Here is a 23,277-nt window from a genome sequence, read left to right as displayed (position 1 = left end):
CCGTTGATGGCAGCCTGATGAGAACCTCCAAACTCAGGTGGCGAAAGCCTTTATTTCAAATAGTGATTGGCGCAAATCCCTCCGCAACCTTTACATTTGACCACTTCTTGTGACTCAGTTGCAAACTCACATCAAATGCAAATTTGCATGAGGCACTGGATATTTTGAAAAAAATTGCCCAAGATCAATCGGAATTCGTTGTGACTTAACAAATCCTAGCATAGAAACCACTTTAAATCAAGTTAGCTCATGTTGCAAGCATAGGTGTTGTAAATTCGTTCAAAATAAAACTGTTTATCCTTAGATACAATTGGCAATTCTACTACCAGCTCAATCTTACTTATTAATAATTACACAAGATCAAGAAGAGTCAATTGGCACCAGGGGTGTAGCACTTAATCATCAGTGGTTGCAGCATAGGTCGCTCCAGAAACCATGGAAAGAAATACCGGCAATCACATTCTTAACGAATTAACAGAATATCAACCCTCTTATTTTTCAAACGCAGAAACCAACTGGAAAGGCTGAGGCCCATAGTGCAAGATACCGCTGAAAACAATAAATCGGAAGGTGGGGGAAATCAGGAAGCAGTGATTATGTGACAACAGGCTTAGGTTTTAAAAGCCATGGTGGAAGGGAGGATTAGCAAGGTAAGGAGCGCCACACTTTCAAAGTCCAGGAGAAGAACGGGTTAGAGTATGAAACTTTGCAATGAGTTTGAATTTTGAGGAGAGGGAATGCATGTAGGATAGCACCTTTGAAGCTTTGGAGGAACAAAAGAGGATGTTTCACAGGAGTCCTGACCATTGTAATGTTGATAAATTAGAGGGAGACGTTGGAGATGAGTTATGTTTTTTTTTAAATGTTCATAAAAGAACTGCCAGCATGTACCGCCATTATTAAGGCTGCCTTGATTTCTACAGGCAGAGATTGTTTGTACAGGAAGCAAATCATATCTGGACAAAAGTATACTGCAAACAAGTTGAGGAAGATAAGTTTAAGGAGGCATGAGCAAGCAAATCAAAATAATGTAATTATTACACAGTAAACAATTTAATGAGCAGTCAACATGCCAGGACAAATGAGATTGTTCAGCATTGAACAGCCATGTATCAACACTATTACCAACAACTGAGGTTAACACCTCTGCTATATGGAATTATTTCTTTTTACAGCGCTGCTAAATATATTTATGCTGTGGCGAATACGTTAGCTGGACAGCAAAAAAACTAAGAACTTGCTTATAATCCCATAACGCAAGCGGCATTGAACATTTATGCGTTCATCAAATCTATATTTTGCTGGCGTAGGAAATGGAATTTTTGTTGTCATCACACAGCCTTGGTGTGATGGCATTGACACTGCCTTATCTTGCTGAGTGCTGCACAAAAAGATCAAACAGATACAGCAGAATTTCAAAACTGACAAGACAAGAATCTCAATGGCCTCAGAGCCATTTCTTCCTCCATCTTTTGATTTTAGCTGTAATTTGTACGAAGTCAGGAGTGCAGGAGGCAGTGGGGTGAGAGCATGTATCCCAATCTTTGAGGATAGTTTCCTAGCATTAAACACAGACCATGGTAGCACATTAGGGCTCCAGAAGTGCATGCAAATCACAAATGCTCACAGCAACATAATCACTTTGTAACTGCTACCGTGACACATCAAACCACAATTTTCTGTGGAATTCTGCATGGTACATCTTAACATTACAGCAACTACAGAATTGTATTGGCAAAGTCCTGTTGCATCCAAATCAGGGGCACAATTTGCAGGAAATTGTTTTTGCGGCTGTTGTATAAAAGCAAACTAGTGTGCATATTGAAAGTCAAAGGATAGCTAAAGATCTCTTAAAGAGCTGCCACACACTTGTTCACATCCCCTTAACTTAAATGTTACCCAATAGGTCTGCTCACTAAATGCATCTAACCAGCTCCAATTCAACACAGCTCTTATATTTTGTCTAGACTTGTCAGTTGCGTTGTCTGTTCAGCTAGTTCTTGAGTACAAACCCTCATGTGGGCTACTCATATTCAGCTTCAAATAGAATAATGATTAACTGATTCGGCTTGTGCTAGCAAGCCCACCAAAAACGAACAGTGCAACTCGCAGGGCACTGGGAAGACAGTATTAAATTAGTATCCACCACGGATATGGTGCTTTTCCCGAGAATCAACAGCAGAGTTGGCCGCTTCCCCTGGCAAGCTGAGTGAATGTTTTGATTTACACCTCACTTGAAGCTACCCACCAGACCACTTCCAAAATTGCAGTTAAGCTAAAAATTCTCAATGCACCCAACTTCAATTTGAGTGTCAAACTAGTTGAAAATTCACAACTAATGTAGGTAAATGGGTCATGGATGCATTATAAGCGCATTCCACAAACTTCTCCGTGCACTTTGCACTGGTATACACGAGCCTAAAATATTTTTGAATTTGTGTTCTCTGAACTGAGAGAAAGGGTTAAGCGGAGCTGAATCTCCGTGTACAGGCTGAGTATACTATGTGCTTAGAACCTGCCCAGTGGCAGACAAAGGGCAAAATGTTAAGTGAGTCAATTAGCTCCCTTCATTTATAAATCCAGCCTCTCCATGAGGGCAGACAGTGTTTTTCACTTAGCTCTGTGGAAGTTTCTGTAATTCAGCACGTCAGTGCCCTTTGTGGATTTTACTTTCCTTCACATTAAGTGCTTACAAGTTCCAATGTGTTGCCTGTTTTAATTCCTTCCCTCCCTCACTGCCTTATATCTTTCTTGTGCTGATTCTTAACTTTTAACACACACATGCTCTGGTGTCAGTTATGGGGCACAGGCCCAGGGCAGAACAATAGCAGCCTTTTAATTTGGTGGTTCCTGCTTTCAGAGTGGTCAAAGCTCGGAGACACAGACAATATTTACTAGAGTGTGATGGTACCGTTTTATGGCTCCTCCCATGTGGAACTCAGCAGCAGGGAGCCATGAAAGGGCTTGGGCATTCAAAAATATTAGGCAAACAGCATTAAAACCAAAGAAAAACCCATAAAAACCACAGGACGTGAAAGGAAATACTACCTCAGACAACAACATGCTGAAATACTGCTGTGTTCCTCCCATCAACAACTCCCACATCAGAAAATCTAACTACACTATCAAAAGAAAAATAATGAAGGAGAAAAAATCCCAGCTGAAATCTCACGAACTTAATTTGCTGAACTGTCAGGAACTGTTCATGCATGTGACTCTGCCACAATAAACTAAAGTAATTTCTCCATTTTCTCCAATAAATCTGCTGGATTGTAATGTCAGCTGTTATAACAAATTATTATATTACACCACGCTAATGAGAGGCAAACCCGGTATCAAACATCAGTGGCATTCAAACAGTTTTATACTGCTGCAGCAATTGAAACCGACACTGGGCTGACTATTTGGGGAGGGGGAGGAATGTTAATGGGTTAAATTTTTTTTTAAATTATTTGATGAACATTTTCCTAAAATGCTGCAAAAGATAAACTGGGAACACCTCTCGTGGATGGAGAAAGGCAAAAGACTTTTTTTTTTTTAAAATGGCCAAATGTTCCTAAAAGCAAGTTGGAACTCAGCAGCTGCAGTCACTGACAAGTATACATTTTGGCAACTTAAAATTATTTCCAGAATGCTGTCTGTGAAATCCCAACTAAAGGAGAATTCATGCAACAAAATTATTGTTTTTGATTTTGTGAATTGATCTTTGCTGGAGATAGTAAAATGGATGATAGTGAGTCGGCAGCCAGTTTTACATCTGTCCCAATTTTAATTTTCATTGACTTCAAGAACATGTAATAAAACAGCTTCTAAGGATGAAGATGGGCCAAATGGCCTCACTCATCTGTAAGCATCTAGTGACGTGCTGCCTGTGGTTACTAATTCCTTACCACCAGTTAGAATAATCAATTCCGCTCCTGGCTGCTGCTGCCAATAAAGTGACTTGTCAAATGCAGAAGAAGCCAAGTTTATTTTGCATGGTTAAACTAATCTCATGAATGCAAATCTGTTTCACCTTCACACACCTGAAGAAACTTTTTATTTTGTTTGCAAACTGCTTTGTGACAGCTTCACTGAATACGAACAGGCATGTTGTCTGTGGGAATGTATGATTCTGTGCCTTCATTACATGTTAAGACTTGTAAATGGAATGCCCTTTTCACATATTTACTCCTCGCCTTTTATTTTTAATTTATTTCCCTCTTTACAATCCTCGCACTGTGTCACGACAGATCATGATAGAGCAGCCGAACAGGCCGTGGCCTATATCTAATCCTCTGCCTATCCAATCCTGAGCCAACCAGTGCAGTTATACCAGAGTAGAATATTAACTCACTCTCTGATATCCTGTATGGATCAATGTGTGACCCCTTCTACAATAGAAACATAGAAATCTACAGTGCAGAAGGAGGCCATTTCAGCCCATCGTGTTCGCGCCAGCCGACAAAGAGCCACACGGCCCTCGGTCAGCAGCCCTGAAGGTTGCAGATAAACTGATGAATACAATGCATTTATACACCATTGAACTGTACCATCAGGCCACCATGGCACCCCTTCCAAAATATAATGCAGCTAGCATAATAAACGCTATGGTAAATTTTTACACAATAACCAGTCACTACCCTTTGGTCGACATTACATCCTTTGTGAATATTGTCATCCATTAAGAACATAAGTTGCGCTGTCAGCCATCCCCAACAAAATCAGCCAAAATGGAGAGTATTTTATAACATTAAATTCAAAAAGCAAATAGCAGGGGAAAACTTCAGTAAGGTAATGTAATCTCAGGGTTCTTACGATGGTTGACAATCGAGGACACTAGCAGAACCCCTCGATATGACAGCAGATTGTAGCTTGCTCCTTTGTTCAATGACTTACTTTTTCACCATTTCATCATGGCAACAGAAGTCACCCGCGGTTTGCTATCACCTGCGAGTGATACTATATCGTTCCCGAGTTACAAAATTATAATATTTACATTGGAGCAATCTGTGTTGTTGCAACTAGAGAGCTATTTGATAAACTCACAGGAGTGCATTTGATTAACATCCTGTGAATTTGCAACAAATGTAACACTTAAAAGGTCCAGTTTTCAGGGAGACCATCTGTACTGTTTTAAGTGTATGACAAGCAGCAATCTTCCTTTCAGTCCTCACGTTAATCCTCACCTAGCCATTCTCTCGCACTTAATCAGAGTGATTATTTATTGGTTTAGAGGGGTATTACTTTCAATCACACATACGAGGCAGTAGCTAAGCTGTTCATAAGCTTATCAAGAGCCAATTCCAACCAGTGCAAAGGGAGCCTGCAATGTTTTGTCTTGATGCCACACAAGTCTCTCAGAAGCATCCATTTTGAAAGTAGCCACTCACATTCTATAGAGTTACCTCAGCCAGCTCTTATCACGAGTGCACCTCAAAAGGTTATTCTGTGCAACTACTCGGAGACTGGTGAAATAATGCTGTGGCTGAAAGCTGGGACAGCAACTCCATCCTTCATTTCACATGCGTATTATATCTTTTTAAAATCATATACAAGGCTAAAATTCTCAATTTTTCTAGATAAAGCTCTAATGATACAAATCCACTTTAAATGTTTGCTCAATTTCAATTTAAATGCCTTAAACCTTCCTTTCTCTTCTCTCCCCTCCCCGCCCCCCTCACTTTTGACTCCATGCTATTCCTTTCTTTGTCTTTTCCCCATGTCATCAAAAAGAAACCCTCTGGTCTCCTCTGGGACTTGACCCGTGGAGATGTGGAGCTAAGCTGCCGAGCCTCTGCAATCGCCATTCTCCTTCACAACACACAGCACTCTTATTGTGCTGATCTGGGCAACGTATGAGGAGGCACCTGTTTGCATAGAAAGAGGAAATGCAATGTCCATGAGTTAAAGAGTTCTGAAATCTCATAAAATGAAATATATCTACAATTCAATGAAAGAGACGAACCACTGTTGAACATACTCGGTTATTAAGACCATAGTGAGCTAGTCAAGTATAAACTCACCTTGCTACAAATCATATATAATGCACTCAAACTGATAACTCTGCCCATTTTTACAATACAGTACCTTAAAACGTACAATCAAAATCTTACTTCTCAGGATGCAATATATATTTGCGTAATTTCCATGCTGAACTAAATCGAGTGATAGGATTGCCTGTGGTCAATACAAAATGCTCAATCCTGACAGATCAGGAAATACCCACACACTGTTTGAGGTTTTAATTAATAGCATGTTGTTTGTGTGTGGGACCTATCTTTATTCTGAGTTTTATCTTATTTACTTTACCAACATGCAAGGCTGGTATCGGTTGTTCTGCTTGTTCCCTATTTACTTCGACAAGTTCCTGAGTGAACCAGATTTATTTCAGCTAATGAACTCCCAAGAACTAACCTCTGTGTAATTCACAGCACTTTTGAGCAAAACCCTACAAATATTAAACAGAGTAAAGAGGGGAAATCAGACTTGAGGCTGAGGTGGGGTGGGGGGGTTATAAAATAAATCTTAGGGAGCGGACAAGAGGGAGGGATGCAGTCCTGAAAAACAAACAAGCAACAACACTTCCTTTACAGCAAGCCTCCTTGTCATAAACAGTCATCAGTAAAACACACACTTTGTCATGTTTTTTCCCAAATGACAAGTTTAACAATAGTGACAGCCGTGTGTGTAATTAGTTTTCATTGTTCCCCTGACAGTCATTGCTCAAAGCAGGACCCTTGTCTTTTCTGTTTTAAGTATTATGGAAAATACTCCACTTGACAAGTATTTAATTACTACGTAGTTCTAAAAGGTAGTGCTGACAGGCCATGGTGGGTGCTAAGGAAAGACTGACTGCAACAATCATTTTAGAAATAGGGAGACTGGTTCCTGTTTTTCACTGAGGCACATTCAACATCTTGCATTTACATAGCGCCCGTCACATAGAAAAATGTCCCAACACACTTCATAGAAGCGCATGGAAAAAATGGAAGCTAAACCAAAGGAGGAGCTATTCGGAGGGGGTGATCAAAAGCTTAGTCAAAGAGGTGGGTTTTAAGGAGGCTCAGAGGAGGAGAGATCGGTGGCAAGGCAGAGAAGTTTAGGGAGGGAATTGTAGAGCATTGGGCCCAGGCGGGTGAAGGATGGCCGTCAATGGCATGGTGATTGGAGGCGCGGGGGAGGGGAAAGCACAAGAAGCCGAAGTCAGAGATACAGGAGTTCAAGGAGGGGGCTGTAATGCTGGAGGATGTTAGAGATAAGGAGGGTGCAAGGAAGGATAATGCACCACCATCACAGTAACAGAAAATGTTACTTGTGACTTTATGGGAGGGGCAGAATTATAATTGGAGAGATTCTAATAGATAGTTGCAGGAAACATGGGCTCAAATTTGGGAGGAAACAATGCATTCATTGACTCTGGAAAGGAAAAGGTTGGTGATGAAGCGATACTTTACAAGGACAGAAGGGCCAAGGGCATTTTTAAAGTAGTGGGGGCAGGGGGGTCATGACAGCAGTTTTGAAAGGAGAGGAGACAATGTCAGTTAGCACTTCCCTTTCTGTTGACCTGCCTCGGTCCTAATTAGGTTGCAATATTTATTTGGGTTATCGAGCAGCTGGATGTGTGTGTACTTAATGCTTGGAAAAATAGCATGGGTCTACCAGAATCTACTGTGCAAGTAACTGTGATGTGAAAGGGATGGCTACAACTGAGGAGAGTTTTTTCTCCCTCCAGTGAATTAATTTATTTTCTTTAAGTAAAGCAACTTACTATTGACCCAAATAAGTGTATGTTCCTTTTTTCACATCTGCACTGATTTGTAATTGCTTCACTGGGAAAATGCAATTATTATTAGCAAAACTAATGAGGGGGAAAAAAGTTGAAGGCATATAAAGTAGCTTATAAGCTGCCCTTCTGCCAAAGGTTCAGGTAAAGGAGCTTGGAAATAGAGCAAAGTAGTTAATTTTGCAATTAGACATAGAAACTGAACATTCTTACCCAATATTTCCAATTTTATTTTTATTTTTTAGGAAACACTAGATGCATATATGTGAAAGGCTTCATTTTGACTGTTTCACAGCAAGATAAGAAAGCGGTAATGCTTCTTAAGAGGGCCGCCTGTGACACTGTACTGCACAGGGCAGGAAATTTGTTCAAGAAATCAAAAGATTGCAGAAATGTTTGCTCAATCAGATTATTGCAAAGCATGTAGAGGAGCGCAAACATGAGGCAAAGGGATTTTAACATAGGAAATAGGAGCAGGAGTAGGCCACCTGGCCCCTCGAGCCTACTTCACCATTCAATAAGATCATGGCTGATCTGATCATGGACTCAGCTCCACTTCCCTGCCCACTCCTCATAACCCTTTATTCCACTATCGCTCAAAAAATCTGTCCATCACTGCCTTAAAAATATTCAATGACCCAGACTCCACAGCTCTCTGGGGCAGAGCAGATTTACAACCCTCAGAAGAAATTCCTCCTCATCTCTGTTTTAAATGGGCGGCCCTTTATTCTGAGACTATGTCCCCTAGTTTTAGTTTCCCCTATGAGTGGAAACATCCTCTCTGCATCCACCTTGTCGAGCCCCTCATTATCTTGTATGTTTCGATAAAATCACCTGAACTTGAATGATTATAGGCCCAACCTACTTCATAAGTCAACCCCCTCATATTCGGAATCAACCTAGTGAACCTTCTCTGAACAGCCTCCCATGAAAATATATCCTTCCTTAAATACGGAGACCAAAACTGTACGCAGGACTCCAGGTGTGGTCTCACCAATACCCTGTACAGTTGTAGCAGGACTTCTCTGCTTTTATACTCTGTCCCCCTTGCAATAAAGGCCAACATTCCATTTGCTTTCCTGATTATTGCTGCGTACTAACTTTGCGTGTTTCATGCACAAGGACCCCCAGGTCCCTCTGTACTGCAGCACTTTGCAATTTTTTTCCATTTAAATTATAATTTGCTTTTCTATTATTTCTACCAAAGTGTATAGCCTCACATTTTCCCACATTATACTCCATCTGCCAAATTTTTGCCCACTCACTTAGCCTGTCTATATCCCTTTGCAGATTTTGTGTCTCCTCCTCACAATTTGTTTTCTCACCCATCTTTGTATCATCAGCAAACTTGGCTACATTACACTCGGTCCCTTCATCCAAGTCATTAATATTGATTGTAAATAGCTGAGGCTCCAGCACCGATCCCTGCGGCACACCACTAGTTACTGTTTGCCAACCGGAAAATGACCCATTTATCCTGACTCTCTCTTTTCTGTTAGTTAGCCAATCCTCTATCCATGCTAATATATTACCCCCAGCCCCGTGAACTTTTATCGTGTCCAGTAACCTTTTGTGTGTTTTACTAAAGTGTCATTTTTTTATTATAGACTCCTGTGTTATTTTCTTGAAACAGAATAAATGAAATGTTCTCCTCACACAGAGACACATGGAGAGTGAGTTAATGGTGCTTCAGTACAACTATTTCTTGACTATTGTTTGTACGATTTCATATTGCATATGAAGGCAAACTGATGAACAGTTGGCTTTTTGGTACATGAAAAACTTATATTTACAAGCATAATACCTGCAATGTGATGTGTGAACTCCTTGAAAATGAGCACATCATAAAGCTACTTAGTTTGTAATGGCGTCCATACAGAAGAAATTATACCCAAAAATTTGGCTTTAAATTAATAAGTGCCCAATACACACGCACAGCAGTCAGTTAACAGAAATTACAGGGATCTAGTTGTTTCACTTATTTTAAATAAGAGAAACAATAGCTTATATTTTGCCCAACTTCCTGGTGGAAGAATTTCTAATTTAATAAAATCTTTATCATATGTACACGACTGTACCTGTGTGTTCATGTATCTGGCAATGGATTTCTTGATTCCCCTTTTTTCTCTCCTAATTTTCTCTCTCATCTCTCACACCGTGAGCCTAGGACTCCTGAAGGACTAATTGCATTCATTCACTTACTCTGCACAGCATGGTATTGTTAGATTACCAGATCCATAGCAACAGGATAGGAGAAAAAACTCATCTTTAGCTGCACCTCATCAACAGGAAACATAGCATCGGGGCGGGTTGGAATGCAACCCCTTCATTAAGGTATTTGCAGTTTTGAATGGGAAGAATTTTTCCCTTTTTTGGAGAGAGGGGTAATTAACCTCTAATAAGTTGCCTGTCAGTACCTTCCCTCTGGAGACAGCAGCCTGTGAAACCCTTACTCGGCCCTGGTTTCTCTCGAGCTCACACAAAGAGACCACATTGAAAGAGCTGGGTTTCCTGCTGTAACAGTCACTGGATACAGTGATGCTATTAACTTTCACTAAGCACCATATAATGAACTGCAAAACCCCTTTCTGTTGAATTTTACAACCAAAACCAGGACACATTTATGAGCAGCAGCAGTTCCCCCACCTCCTGTAAGCACTGAGAGAAAGTAAATAGTAAAGTCAAACTTTCCCTTGCAAATAAAATGCTGGCCCCCACTGATTCTTAATGATCGGCATTAACCCTTCAGGCATGGACCGATTTAAATCTACAGAACTGCATTGTGCACTCTGTTTCCTTTGCTTATCAATGCATTCATTTTTTGATTAATATTTTAAAAGGTTCTGCTACAGAAATATAGAAGTAGAATAGACAAATATAACAAAATAAATAGCAAAACAGATTTTTATTTCATAGTGGATGCTGAAGGAATACTGCATTCAAAAACAATTATACGTTCAGTCACAAAGAGCCTGAGTTCTTAACTTCAATGCCATAGTTTGTTAAATTCATCATGTCTAAACTGTTTCATTAAATTTAATAAACTGTGTTTTTCTTTTCAGACATCGTAATGATTTTAAAATCTACGGGGATACATAGATATAGCAAAAACCTTAAACTTATCATATTTCTCAGAGGAAAGCCACGATTGTTTTTTTAAAAAAAGGCCGCATTGTGGTTTTTCCATAACTTTCGCTCATCTGCAAATAGAACTACGGCAATAAAAATGGAAGATTTACAGGCGTTACAAGGTCAGCGACGATAGCCGACAAAATCACGATCATGCAGCCACTGTCTGCCTTTGGGGGCATGTCAGGGAATGTGGAGCAGAATGACAAGATGCACTAAAATGCAATGGCCTTCACTCTGCCACACAGATGATATTTGGATTTGCAACATGCAATTTTACTGATCATGAATTCCGGTGCCATTTTTCACCCTTTTTTTAACAAGAGAACATTGCGCTGAGATTTCAATTAGTTCTCTGCCTCAATATAAAGTTCTTACATTATGGCTTACATTACAATAGAAATTTAATCTTGCCAGTTTTCTGGAAGAGGGAGTAAACTACTGTATTATCCCAGCAATCCAGAGAATTTGAGTCCCGGCTAAAAAGGGCTTTAACCGCTTTTCCGTTGTTCTAACATTGCTCACAATTGGCAAGACTGAAAGCTATAACAGGCGAACATGGGTTTTATAATCTATCAGCACAGTGCAATATCACATACAATTTAATTCTATATAAACAGTTTTAAACAGAGTCCCACATGGTTACTTTATACATTTACTTGAAATACCACAAGGTAATTCTAACTCGTAAAAGATGGTAACATATTTTGTCACTGCAGCTGTCATTTTCTTTGATAAAACTTAGTTAAAACCTATGGGTATATCAAATAACTGCAGTAACTGTAACAAAAGTTGGCTGAATTGAATTTTTTATTATTCCCAATTCATCATATTTAGACCCACAAAGGAGATAGTGTCTTCAATCATATCAACCTGGGTGACAAAATTTTCCCAATAGCTTAAAATCCAATTTGTAGGCTGTAAGCAGGTTTTTGCCTGACAGTGTAGTAAATGCATAAAAAAAACATGCCCTGTGACCCAAATCCATTTGTTCATCTCAGCTCAAACTGGGACATCACCTCTGTGCTAGAACAAAACGGAGATACACAAGACAAGGGAGAAAGAATGTTGCAAAGGAGAGAACATACAAAGGGGGATACATACAGGGAGATATAGATAGAGACAATGACAAACACACAAATATTTAAAGAATGTCACCAAGAAAGAGAATATGAAATGGAGAATACAGAATCAAAGAAAAAGATTAAAATCAGGAAACGCACACATGGAAATACAGCCAGAAAAAGGTAGCGGGAGGACACACATACTAGAAATATTTAAAGAAAATAGGAAGTAATTGACTGATTGATAGAAAACAGCAAGAAAGTGACACACACAGAATGCAGAGTTGGGGAAATTTATATAAAAATAAAGTGAGAACAGCAGGGAAAAAAGAATTTTACACACACATAAAATCATACACACACAGCATATGCATCAGGAATAACAGAGAGGAAGAGACAGAAAGAAAGGCCAAAGGAAGGTTCATTCAATTGTACCAACCCAAACCACTAATTGTAGGTTTAACTTGCAATGTGCAACTTAGAACAAAACAATAAAACAACCGTTTTATGTGTACCCACTCTGGACCTCTACAAATTGAAGTCTTTCCAAAGAAAATGAATAAACATGGGGAGAATCATTTAACCTGGTCTTAAATTGAATCCAGACATGTCTTTATTTGTTTGCAGTAAGTGGTCTTTTCTTATGAACAATCTTTGTGTCCTAGAGTAAAATTAAATATCTACAAAATATTTTTGGAAACTCAGTAACAAACTTATTATTGAATTTGGGAGATTTCTGAATATTTTCATCAACGTTCACAATGAGTCATATAAATCTCTGAAAAAACATTTGGTGCCAAAAACTCAAGAGTAGATAATAAATTTATGGTGACAATTGGTGGCTGGGTTTCAAAAGCCGTTTTAATACGTTTTGCGGCATAGCACCAGATTCTAAATGTGCTGCTGTGAGCTCTGATGTGGGTATATTTGCAATTTAAGCCTCTCTTGCAGAACAGAATAGAACTTTTGTTTTTCTTTAACCTTCGAATTGCTTAACAATTATCTTATCAGTCGATTTTCATTTCTGGTTTACTTCTGTAATTTAAAAACTTTGAGTCTCTGCAGATTAATGAGAGAAACATTACAAGAGATTGGTGAGGGGGCGCTTGCATAAAGTGCGGCTCTAATCCAAACCCAGATGTTGTCCCCGTTAAAAAAACCCACAAGTTTTCTATTTTTGGTTTCAGTAAAAAAAAAGCACTGCAGATATTCGGCCAGGACTGTTGAGTGTTCGGCGGTGGCCTGGCAAATGTAAGGCAAAGGAAACTTTAAAAAAAAAACACACATGGGAATGTTCAACGCGGCATTCATTGTAACCGTACAAAGCGGAGAGTGAAACTTGTAACAAGACTTGACTAAGTCATGATGTGATGTTGCTGGGTGAGCCGGGCCCGGCCACACACTGACGGCTCAAACTGTGGCCAAGTTTCACTCAAACTTCAGCGCCTTCCCCGGCTCACTAGCCAGGAGGCGCCGCCTGTACAATCTCACAATTTATACATCCAATTCAAGATTGCACCATGTTCGCTCAAAGATTCCGCATTTAATCTCCCCCACCTATTTGTTTTATTATAAATCTTTTAAAAAAAACAGTAGAATGAACGGTCCGGCGAGAAGCTACTTTTGCTGTCCATCCGCTTTCATTATACCGCTTCAATTTTTTAAAAATAAAAGCAAACTTCGCAACAATTAAAACAGAAAGGCGGCGTGGCGGAGGAAGCTGGCGGCCGGTAGGCCGGGGCTGCTGAATGCACTCATCTCCTCCTGGCTCTCGGCAGCGGCTGACAGCCAGTCTGGGCCCCGGCACCCCCTCACACACTCCCGGAGAGAAGCGGCTCCGTGCGGCGGGACACCGACTTGTTGGAAGCACTCGAGCTAAAGCCTCGAGGAATGCAGCTTTAAACACACACTGGGAGAGTGGAGAACCGACACACAGGCTTCAAACAACCGGACCGAGTGGCCGGCTGTCTCAACAGCAACTTCCATTACAATTCAAAACACTAGCCCGGTTCAAATGTCACCTCAGTGATGTGCGCACTTCACCTGAAAATGCCCTCCCGTCTACTTCAGGAATTACAAGCAAAGTCCAGCCGGGCTGGGTTAACACCAGGACACCCCCAATCCATAAAATAGTGTCCGAGAGTCAGCCTCACAGGGCTACCAGACGGCGATCCAAACCTGTGAGACGTGCAGTTACCCAATTCCTATCACTGAGTTTTCATTTTGTATTCAAAAAGGTAAAGGTAAAGGTAGAGCCCCGTCCCTTCCCGCTTCCCGCCCGGCAACGGCGCTCACTCCGCCCCTGCGGCCGGCCCAGACGCGCCTTACCTCGGGTTGCTACTGTTCCAGTAGACGGCGTACCGATCCGCCACCACTTTGCCGGGCTCCTGCGACCAAACACACACCCACAGCGCCACGAAGACGACAAACATCTCCGCGTTGATCATGGCTGCAGAGGGAGAAAAGAGGGAAGCCGCTCGCTCTCCTTCCAAACTTCAAGCTTCAGATGGCCAGTCTCATTCAGTCTGTCATCAGAGAAGGTCAGAGTCCAGATTCGGAGAGGCAAAGTCCAGGATCGTAGCAAGAAGTGAGGATCAAATAGCTTGCAACTGTGCAAACACCTCCACGGAAGGCAATATTAATTCATCTGGAGGCAAAGTGTGAGGCAGCGGGCTGTGAAATCAAAAACAATTACAGAATCCTGTCAGCTCACTGTCAGCAGGCAATGGGATCGGCGCAAAGTTCTGTGCTTTCTCAGCAAGACGGGGTTAAGTCCGCAATTTGTATGCAACTGACAGCAGAAATCAACAAAAAGTCGGTACAAAGAGCCCCAGAAGTACCAGCGTGCGTTGTTGGTGCTGATGTGTGTGAGAGAGAGATGTTTTAAATTATAGATACTCAGTTACTGGGATTACCAGCTGGAGATTCCCGAGGCGGCAGCATCCAGTCAGTCAGTCAGTCAGAGCATCCTTTCTTTCTTCCTCCCCCTCCCAAAAACCTCCCACTGAAGATGTGCTTTGGAAGATGTGCTTTGAAGAGCTGCAGCCCGCACTCAGACGGTGCTGGCGCTCTGCAGACACGGTCCGGCCAGCGGCAGCCCGGCGCACACAGGACCTGCCTCTCCGGGATGGGGTTGTTTTGTTGTTTGGGGTGGGGGGGGTGTGTGTGCCCCTCCCCTCCCGGGATGGGATCAGCGAGCAGCCGGAATCCAGAGAGAGATGCGAGGGGCGCGGAGAGCCGACACTGCCAGACCGCCGCCGCCGCTTCATTGAGAGTGCAGCGAGTGGCGGTTGTTTTGGAGGCCGGCGCGGGAGGCGGATCGCACGGCCTTGGAGGAGCGGCTTGGCGGTGGGCGGGGATTACGCGGCTGGAGGTGGGAGAGGGGCGGAGCTCAGCCCCCCCCAATCCCCAGTCCCAGCAGCTGATAGGCTGCCGCTCGCCCCGCCCCCGGCTCCTCTCCACCAATAGCTGCGCTCCGCTAAGCCCGTGCCGACTGGCGGCGATGCCGGGACCAGGTGCCGCTGCCCGGGTTCACCACTGCTTCCAGCTTGCTCTTAACTTTCAAGAGCGCTCTGCACAAGTCGCTTCATTGTATTGAAAATAATTGCAAACCCTCTCTGATTTTCCCCAGGACTAGCCACGGCACAAATGTCTTTATATTGATCGTTAATGGTAAAAAAAAAACCCTCAGTTAATAAATAAACTGAGTTAGAAATATACCAACTCCGTCATATCAGCTTAAATCAATAGCATTGATAATGTGGTGTAAAAAGGAATGGTCAGTCACACGCTGGCTAGAGCGGAGAGCTGCTGTTATCTGCCACACGTTACTAGTTATAAATACAGCGGTTATAAAATCATGAACCAGGAATGATCGGGGGCAGCATTCTGGAGTTGCAAATGTGAGTTTCACTTGTCACCAAACTGTGCATCTGGTAACTCACTAACTCAGCTTTGGTCCAACGTACGCAGTTTATCGAGTGCCTCTAAAGATGACTGTTTGCCCATGTTTCTCACGTTGTGTCTGTTCTTTCCACTCTCCAGTTTATTAGGGGATGTGAATTTGTCTGGCGGTGTCAGCCAGTCCCCAGGATTGAGTTTACAGATCGGAAACGCTTGTTAGACAGCTCCAACACTCCTCCTGGCGGCGGCACTACTTATAACAGCCTCTCCTTCTCCATACTCCCTCGCTCTGTCACACTCACCCTTGTGAGAAAACCATTCTACTTTCTATGCAACAAGCAATATTACGACGAGTAGCTATATGGCACTCATCTGCTAGATTGTTACTTAATCAAAAAGATTCAGATGATAAAAACATCTGGAAATTAAATTACATGAAAACAGAAAATGCCGGAAATGCACAGCAGTTAGAAAGAGAAAGTTCGGTTAACATCCCAGGCGCGACCCTTCAACAAATAGAGTTCCAATGAAAAGGACCTTGTGAAATATCAATTTATCTTTCACTTTCAAATATTACACGTTTCCAGTATTTTGTGCTTTTAAATTCTATTTGTTTCAATATATAAAACAAAGTGTTGATTTTGAAATAATGCGGTATTTTGCTGTTATGCAACATGTGTGCAGCGTTAGTATCAAATAGGCTTTATAATAAATGACATAATTTAATGTTTAAAGTAATTTAGATGTTCTACCATGAAAAGTATTACAAATCCAAGTACATTATTGCTGGAGAGGTCCACATTGCTTTATAGGACTAGTAATGATAGAAATGTTTCTGCAAAAGCTTACTGGTATTTCTTTTTTGTATGTATAATCACCGCGAATTCAGTGTCTTAGATGGTTATATCAGGGTAGGAGGATCAGGATCATGTATCAGAAGGAGCAAATAATTATGTAGTTTGATTAAATTGTATGCTGCACTTTGCATTGGACCAGCTTATGGAGGGGGCTCAGCTACTCTATGCTTTACCCTTTAGGAGCCCTTATCTGATAATGTAGATGAAACTATGATATACAGAAACTATTTTCGCAGAGCCGATGATCTGATAAGAAAACCAATGGACCTTTCACTGGTAGCTTTGATTTGACAAGCTAGGCAGAGCTGGATACATAGGAGTAGATCTTGACTTTGTTCAATAGTGTAAAGTGGGTGATAGCGAGTCGACAGCTCACTTTTACATCTCTCCCTATGTTTATTTCTATTGAAGTCAATAGTAAGTTGGTGGGAGGTCTTTTTTGTCTGCTGGAGATTTATAGAGCCATGTTTTGGCTGTTTTTGATTGATATTTGATGCATTTAAGGGAAAGCTAGAAAAGCAAATGAGGAATAGAAGGATAGGGTTAAATGAAGAGGAGTGAGAGGAGGCTCATGTGGAGCATAAAGGCTGGATACATAAACAACCATTTAGGTCGAATAGACTGTTTCTCTGCTTCAAATTCTATGTAATTCTACGTAACTGAGGTGTTTGGCTGCAGCTGTTTGACTTAATTGGCTGCAGGAGTTCTGGAAATGACAGCAGTGTTGCTGGGATTACCATTGAGGCTGCAACAGTAACAACATGAGCAAGCATGGCAACAAAGACCTGTGGAGGGTCAAAGACGATGGCAATAGAGGCAAAGGTTAAGGAGGTGTTACAGCATGCGGGTCTTCTGGAATAGGATGACATACCTCAACATGACAGAGCTGCAGTGTGTGAGGAGGCCGAGCTAGAAACCCGGAGCATCAATACAATGAGAGTCATTCAGATATCAGAGCTCTCATGAGAAAATTATAGGCATCCTCAAAGGTTCCGGTCTGGTGAAGTCCAGAGCGTGTCTCCAGATTTGTAGTGCTGCATGCTACACATGCCATTCGCAGGAGCCAAGACTTGCAGTCAACACAGGAGGAAGAAGTCCAGAAGCAAAATGAACGGGACAAGGAAGAAGAAGATAATGAGGAAGACCAAGTCTGAGCAGTGCTGCCTGAGCTGTAAGGCAACCCGCATACCCCCCAGCACACCAACAGTCCCAACATTTGACCCACCTTCTGAATGGCCTCTAACACTACTACCTCACGGCTCTTTCTCTTACAGCACTATGAATATGAAGATCAAGATTAATGCATCAAAAATTAAACCTGTTTACTTTTGTATCAGACACATTGTGGATTGAACAACTTTTCCTTCTTCTTGATATTGAATGGAACATAAGAAATAGGAGCAGGAGTAGGCCACTTGGCCCCTCAAGCCTGCTCTGCCATTCAATAAGATCATGGTTGATCTGATCTTGGCTTCAACTCCACTTCCCTGCCTGCTCCCCATGACCTTTGACTCCCTTATTGTTCAAAAAACTGAACTCATCCTAGTGCAATACCTTAGTGCCTGACATCTGTGCTGTTTATCTATTCTCCAGACCTCATTAGAACCTTGGTCCAATGATGGACAAAAGAGCTGAATTCCAGACGTGAAGTGAGAGTGACTGCCCTTGACATCAAGTCAACATTTGACCGAGTGGCATCAAGGAGCCCCAGTAAAATTGAAGTCAATGGGAATCAGCGGGGGGGAAACTCTCCATTGGCTGGAGTCATACCTAGCACAAAGGAAGATGGTTGTAGTTGTTGGAGATCAATCATCTCAGCCCCAGAAGTAGGAGTTCCTCAGGGCAGTGTTCTAGGCCCAACTATAATTCAGCTGCTTCATCAATGACCTTCCCTCCATCATAAGGCCAGAAGTGGGGATGTTAGCTGATGATTGCAGTATTCAGTTCCATTCGCAGCTCCTCAGATAATGAAGCAGCCCATGCCCGAATGCAGCAAGACCTAGATGACATTCAGGCTTGGGCTGATAAGTGGCACATAACATTCACGCCACAGAAGTGCCAGGCAATGACTATCTCCAACATGCAAGTCTAACCACCGTGCCTTGACATTCAATGGCATTACCATCACCGAATCCCCCACCATCAACATCCTGGGGGTTACCATTGACCAGAAACTTAACTGGATTAGCCACATACATACTGTGGCAAAAAGAACAAGTCAGATGTTGGGTAATCTACGGCGAGTGTCTCACCTCTTGAATCCCCAAAGCCTTTCCACCATCTACAAGGCACAAGTCAGGAGTGTGATGTAATACTCTCCACTTGTCTGAATGAGTGCAGCTCCAAGAACACTCAAGAAGCTTGACGCCATCCAGGACAAAGCAGCTCACTTGATTGGTACTTCACCACCTTCAACATTCATTCCCTCCACCACCGGCGCACTGTGGCTGCAGTGTGTACCATCTACAAGATGCACTGCAGCAACTCGCCAAGGCTCCTTCGGCAGCACCTCCCAAACCCGCAATCTCTATCACCTAGGGCAGCAGCACATGGGAACACCATCACCTGCAAATTCCCCTCCAAGTTACACACCATCCTGACTTGGAAATATATCACTGTTCCTTCATCGTCACTGGTCAAAATCCAGGAACTTTCTCCCGAACAGCACTATGGAGTACCTTCACCACAAGGACTGCAGTGGTTTAAGAAGGTGGCTCACCACCACCTTCTCAAGGGCAATTAGGGATGGGCAATAAATCCTGGCAATGCCAGCGACAGCCACATCCCAGGAATGAATACAAATTCTCCACCAAGGATATTTGAGATGGGCGACCTTGAACCGTTCTGGGCCTTGTGGGCCTGGCTGCAGACTGCCTCAGTGTCAGCCACGGCAGTCCGGACCACCTAGCTGTTTGGAACAACAAAGGCACTGGGTCAGAGGCTGGCAAGGGAGCAGGTATACTGTCAATCTGAGAAAAGACAGCATGAGCCCCTCCCATGGAGCCAACGCCGCTGTCATGGTGCTGCATCTCTACTCTGCCATGCTCTGTGTGAGAACAGAGTGAAGGAGTGTAGTGATGCATTGGAAGCCCCAATCCATGCTCGCCACAGTCCTATCCATGATCTCCTTCATGGATTGAAAGGTTTTGAGGAGAAGCTACACCGCACAGCCACAATGGCAGCAGGCAGAACTTCCAGCGAAGCCGAGAGCTGTCACCAGAGGCTCCATCATTGTGGGCCCCACTGCAGTGTTCATAGAGCTGACCATTTGCTCCATGGTTGACTACATGGGTGACCCCACACAAGCTAGAGCTGGGCTCCTCCATGCTCTGTGCCATTGTGCACAAGCTAAAAGGTACTGGTGTATAGGGATCAGTCTTTGAATGTAGATTGCACTCTCAATCTTTATCTGTGACCTCTGCAGCAGACCTAAGGTGCAAGCTCTCCCTCCGGCTAGCTGCTTCTCGGACCGTCCTAGCTCCCTGCCCAAGCTCCTGCGCACTAGTGCTCGGTGAGTCTAACCCCTCTGGCTTATCCTCTGCAGTATGTGTAGTGCCAGTCTCTGAACTGGTGCTTACTAAAGTAAGTTTGAATGATGCTGTGTCATCATGGGTGATGCTTACTGCCAGCTCCTCAGCCTCTGAGTGCTCTATATTTTGTTGACCTGAAAGTGAAGAGTGTGTGAAGGATAAGCAGAGACAGATGAGTGGCTGCTGAAAGCAGCTGCATCCTGTTATACATAATGTGTGAGGGTGAGATTTCAGTCATAAGAAACAGTGTAAGATGGAAAGAGATCTAGTCTCTTGCCTCACCACTCACCACACCCCTAACATAACCCCTCCACACCATCTGCATTACTTCTCCTCGAATGGGGAGAGGATCTGAATGGATGCTTTCACTCCTCCTGTCCTCGCCTTCTTTCTATTATTGTTCGCCAGCTTTCCCGGTAGAGTGTTAGTGGTAGCCGAGTACTTTCAGATGCTGATGGACCTACTGTATATTTTCAGCATTTTTGGTTTTATTTCCATTTTCCAGCATTTACAGTTTTTCTTTTTTATCAAAGTTATTACTGTTGATTGTCATTTAGGACCTGAAGGCATGCAGCACCTTATGGTGGGATTTACATTTTACAAGACTTTTTCCATGGCTTAAACTATCATACATATCACTATCAAAAATGTATAGAATATAACAGAAAAATGTTAACTCATAGAGCTAGACTTTCCTCATTTTTTGAATGTTTAACGCCCACTTAACGTCCATTTTACCTCTGAAATGACGTATAACGCCCATATATCGCCCATTTAGCCACAAAAAGGAAACTGACGGGCATTTTTCGGAAACTTATCGCCGAGCGTTACTTTCCCCATGTGCTAACACCGGAAAAAAATACCGCCCGCCCACTTTTTTGGGGCGGAATCATCAGAATGGGCGAAATCAACACTCATAATCGCCCAGCGTTACTTTCCGCACGGAATTAAGGCCGAGATTCAATAATACCGCCCGCCCATTTTTTTTGTCATAAAGAGCACACTTGATGAAACTAACGCCCAGGAGATCACCCACCGTCACTTTCACCTCCTCGCACACATATCGCCCACAATATCGCTCGCCCAAAAAAACGCCCAGAAAAAGTGGAAATGTTCTAAACTAAAGCCAGCGGTGTGGCTGCCATTTTTTAAATCGCAGGTCGCTTCATTCAAAAGGCTGCTTCAACTTCATGGGAGTATGCACTGACTCTGGAGTTCTTCTCAGGTGAAGTGACCATCTCAACAGACATATATTCAGACTCTGGACTTTGGGGGTTTAGTCTCGGTGTATTTTAGTGAGGAAATTATTGCTTCTGATCAATCGCTATTATACTTTGATTGCAATGGGGCCAGCCATTTCTCAGCCTACATCAATTAATACACAGATGCAGCAGAGTACAGATGGCTCAATATGTGATGCATATCATTATGTCCCCAATTTAAGACGTGCAAGAATGAGGAGGAGGGCCAGACCATACACACCCCGCACGTACAGGGAAACGAGGTCTTACTTCGACGTGACCGACCATACCTGCCTTCGGAGACTGCGCTTCCACAAGGTGGTGATCAATGAAATATATGAGTTCATCAGGCCACATATGCAGCCTGCCATCAGGACATCAGTGTCAGTCGAGGTCAAGGTCACCGCGGCACTGTCTTTCTAAGTGTCCGGTTCCTTTCGGGCCTCTGCGGTCGAGAATTCCCCTCTGTCACAACATGCCACCCATCGCTGCATTGGACAGGTCACAGAGGCCCTGTACAAAAGAAGGATGGACTTTATCAGCCTCCCCATGACCACGGAGGCTCAGACTGACAGGGCTGGAGCATTCTACCGCATATAAAAGGGGTCAGAGGGTCTAGTAAGGAGGGGGAACTGAGGGAAATCTTTATTAGTCGGGAAATTGTGTTGGGGAAATTGATGGGATTGAAGGCCGATAAATCCCCAGGGCCTGATGGACTGCATCCCAGAGTACTTAAGGAGGTGGCCTTGGAAATAACGGATGCATTGACAGTCATTTTCCAACATTCCATTGACTCTGGATCAGTTCCTATGGAGTGGAGGGTAGCCAATGTAACCCCACTTTTTAAAAAAGGAGGGAGAGAGAAAACAGGAAATTATAGACCGGTCAGCCTGACCTCAGTAGTGGGTAAAATGATGGAATCAATTATTAAGGATGTCATAGCAGTGCATCTGGAAAATGGTGACATGATAGGTGCAAGTCAGCATGGATTTGTGAAAGGGAAATCATGCTTGACAAATCTTCTGGAATTTTTTGAGGATGTTTCCAGTAAAGTGGACAAAGGAGAACCAGTTGATGTGGTATATTTGGACTTTCAGAAGGCTTTCGACAAGGTCCCACACAAGAGATTAATGTGCAAAGTTAAAGCACATGGGATTGGGGGTAGTGTGCTGACGTGGATTGAGAACTGGTTGTCAGACAGGAAGCAAAGAGTAGGAGTAAACGGGTACTTTTCAGAATGGCAGGCAGTGACTAGTGGGGTGCCGCAAGGTTCTGTGCTGGGGTCCCAGCTTTACATTGTACATTAATGATTTAGACGAGGGGATTAAATGCAGTATCTCCAAATTTGCGGATGACACTAAGTTGGGTGGCAGTGTGAGCTGCGAGGAGGATGCTATGAGGCTGCAGAGTGACTTGGATAGGTTAGGTGAGTGGGCAAATGCATGGCAGATGAAGTATAATGTGGATAAATGTGAGGTTATCCACTTTGGTGGTAAAAACAGAGAGACAGACTATTATCTGAATGGTGACAGATTAGGAAAAGGGAAGGCGCAACGAGACCTGGGTGTCATGGTACATCAGTCATTGAAGGTTGGCATGCAGGTACAGCAGGCGGTTAAGAAAGCAAATGGCATGTTGGCCTTCATAGCGAAGGGATTTGAATACAGGGGCAGGGAGGTGTTGCTACAGTTGTACAGGGCCTTGGTGAGGCCACACCTGGAGTATTGTGTACAGTTTTGGTCTCCTAACTTGAGGAAGGACATTCTTGCTATTGAGGGAGTGCAGCGA

At 42.9% G+C, this 23,277-nt stretch overlaps 1 protein-coding gene across 5 annotated transcripts in view; it reads right to left on the bottom strand.

Moving 5' to 3' along the window:
- Nucleotides 1-23,277, bottom strand: part of efna5b (ephrin-A5b) — a 271,647-nt gene that overhangs the window by 224,330 nt on the left and 24,040 nt on the right. For 3 of the 5 annotated variants that reach the window (XM_070884152.1, XM_070884153.1, XM_070884151.1), the window contains one exon: nt 14,287-14,631. In XM_070884152.1, the coding sequence (XP_070740253.1) occupies nt 14,287-14,405 (119 nt within the window). In that variant the 5' untranslated portion in view covers nt 14,406-14,631. Of the gene's footprint in view, nt 1-14,286; nt 15,228-23,277 lie in introns of those variants that run through there. The other 2 variants (XM_070884154.1, XM_070884155.1) reach the window with 2 other exon arrangements.

This window comes from Pristiophorus japonicus, chromosome 1, assembly GCF_044704955.1.
Source record: "Pristiophorus japonicus isolate sPriJap1 chromosome 1, sPriJap1.hap1, whole genome shotgun sequence".
Classification (NCBI taxonomy): domain Eukaryota; kingdom Metazoa; phylum Chordata; class Chondrichthyes; family Pristiophoridae; genus Pristiophorus; species Pristiophorus japonicus.
The sequence above is the reverse complement of the archived record's forward strand: the minus strand, read 5'-3'. Positions and strand labels throughout refer to the sequence as shown.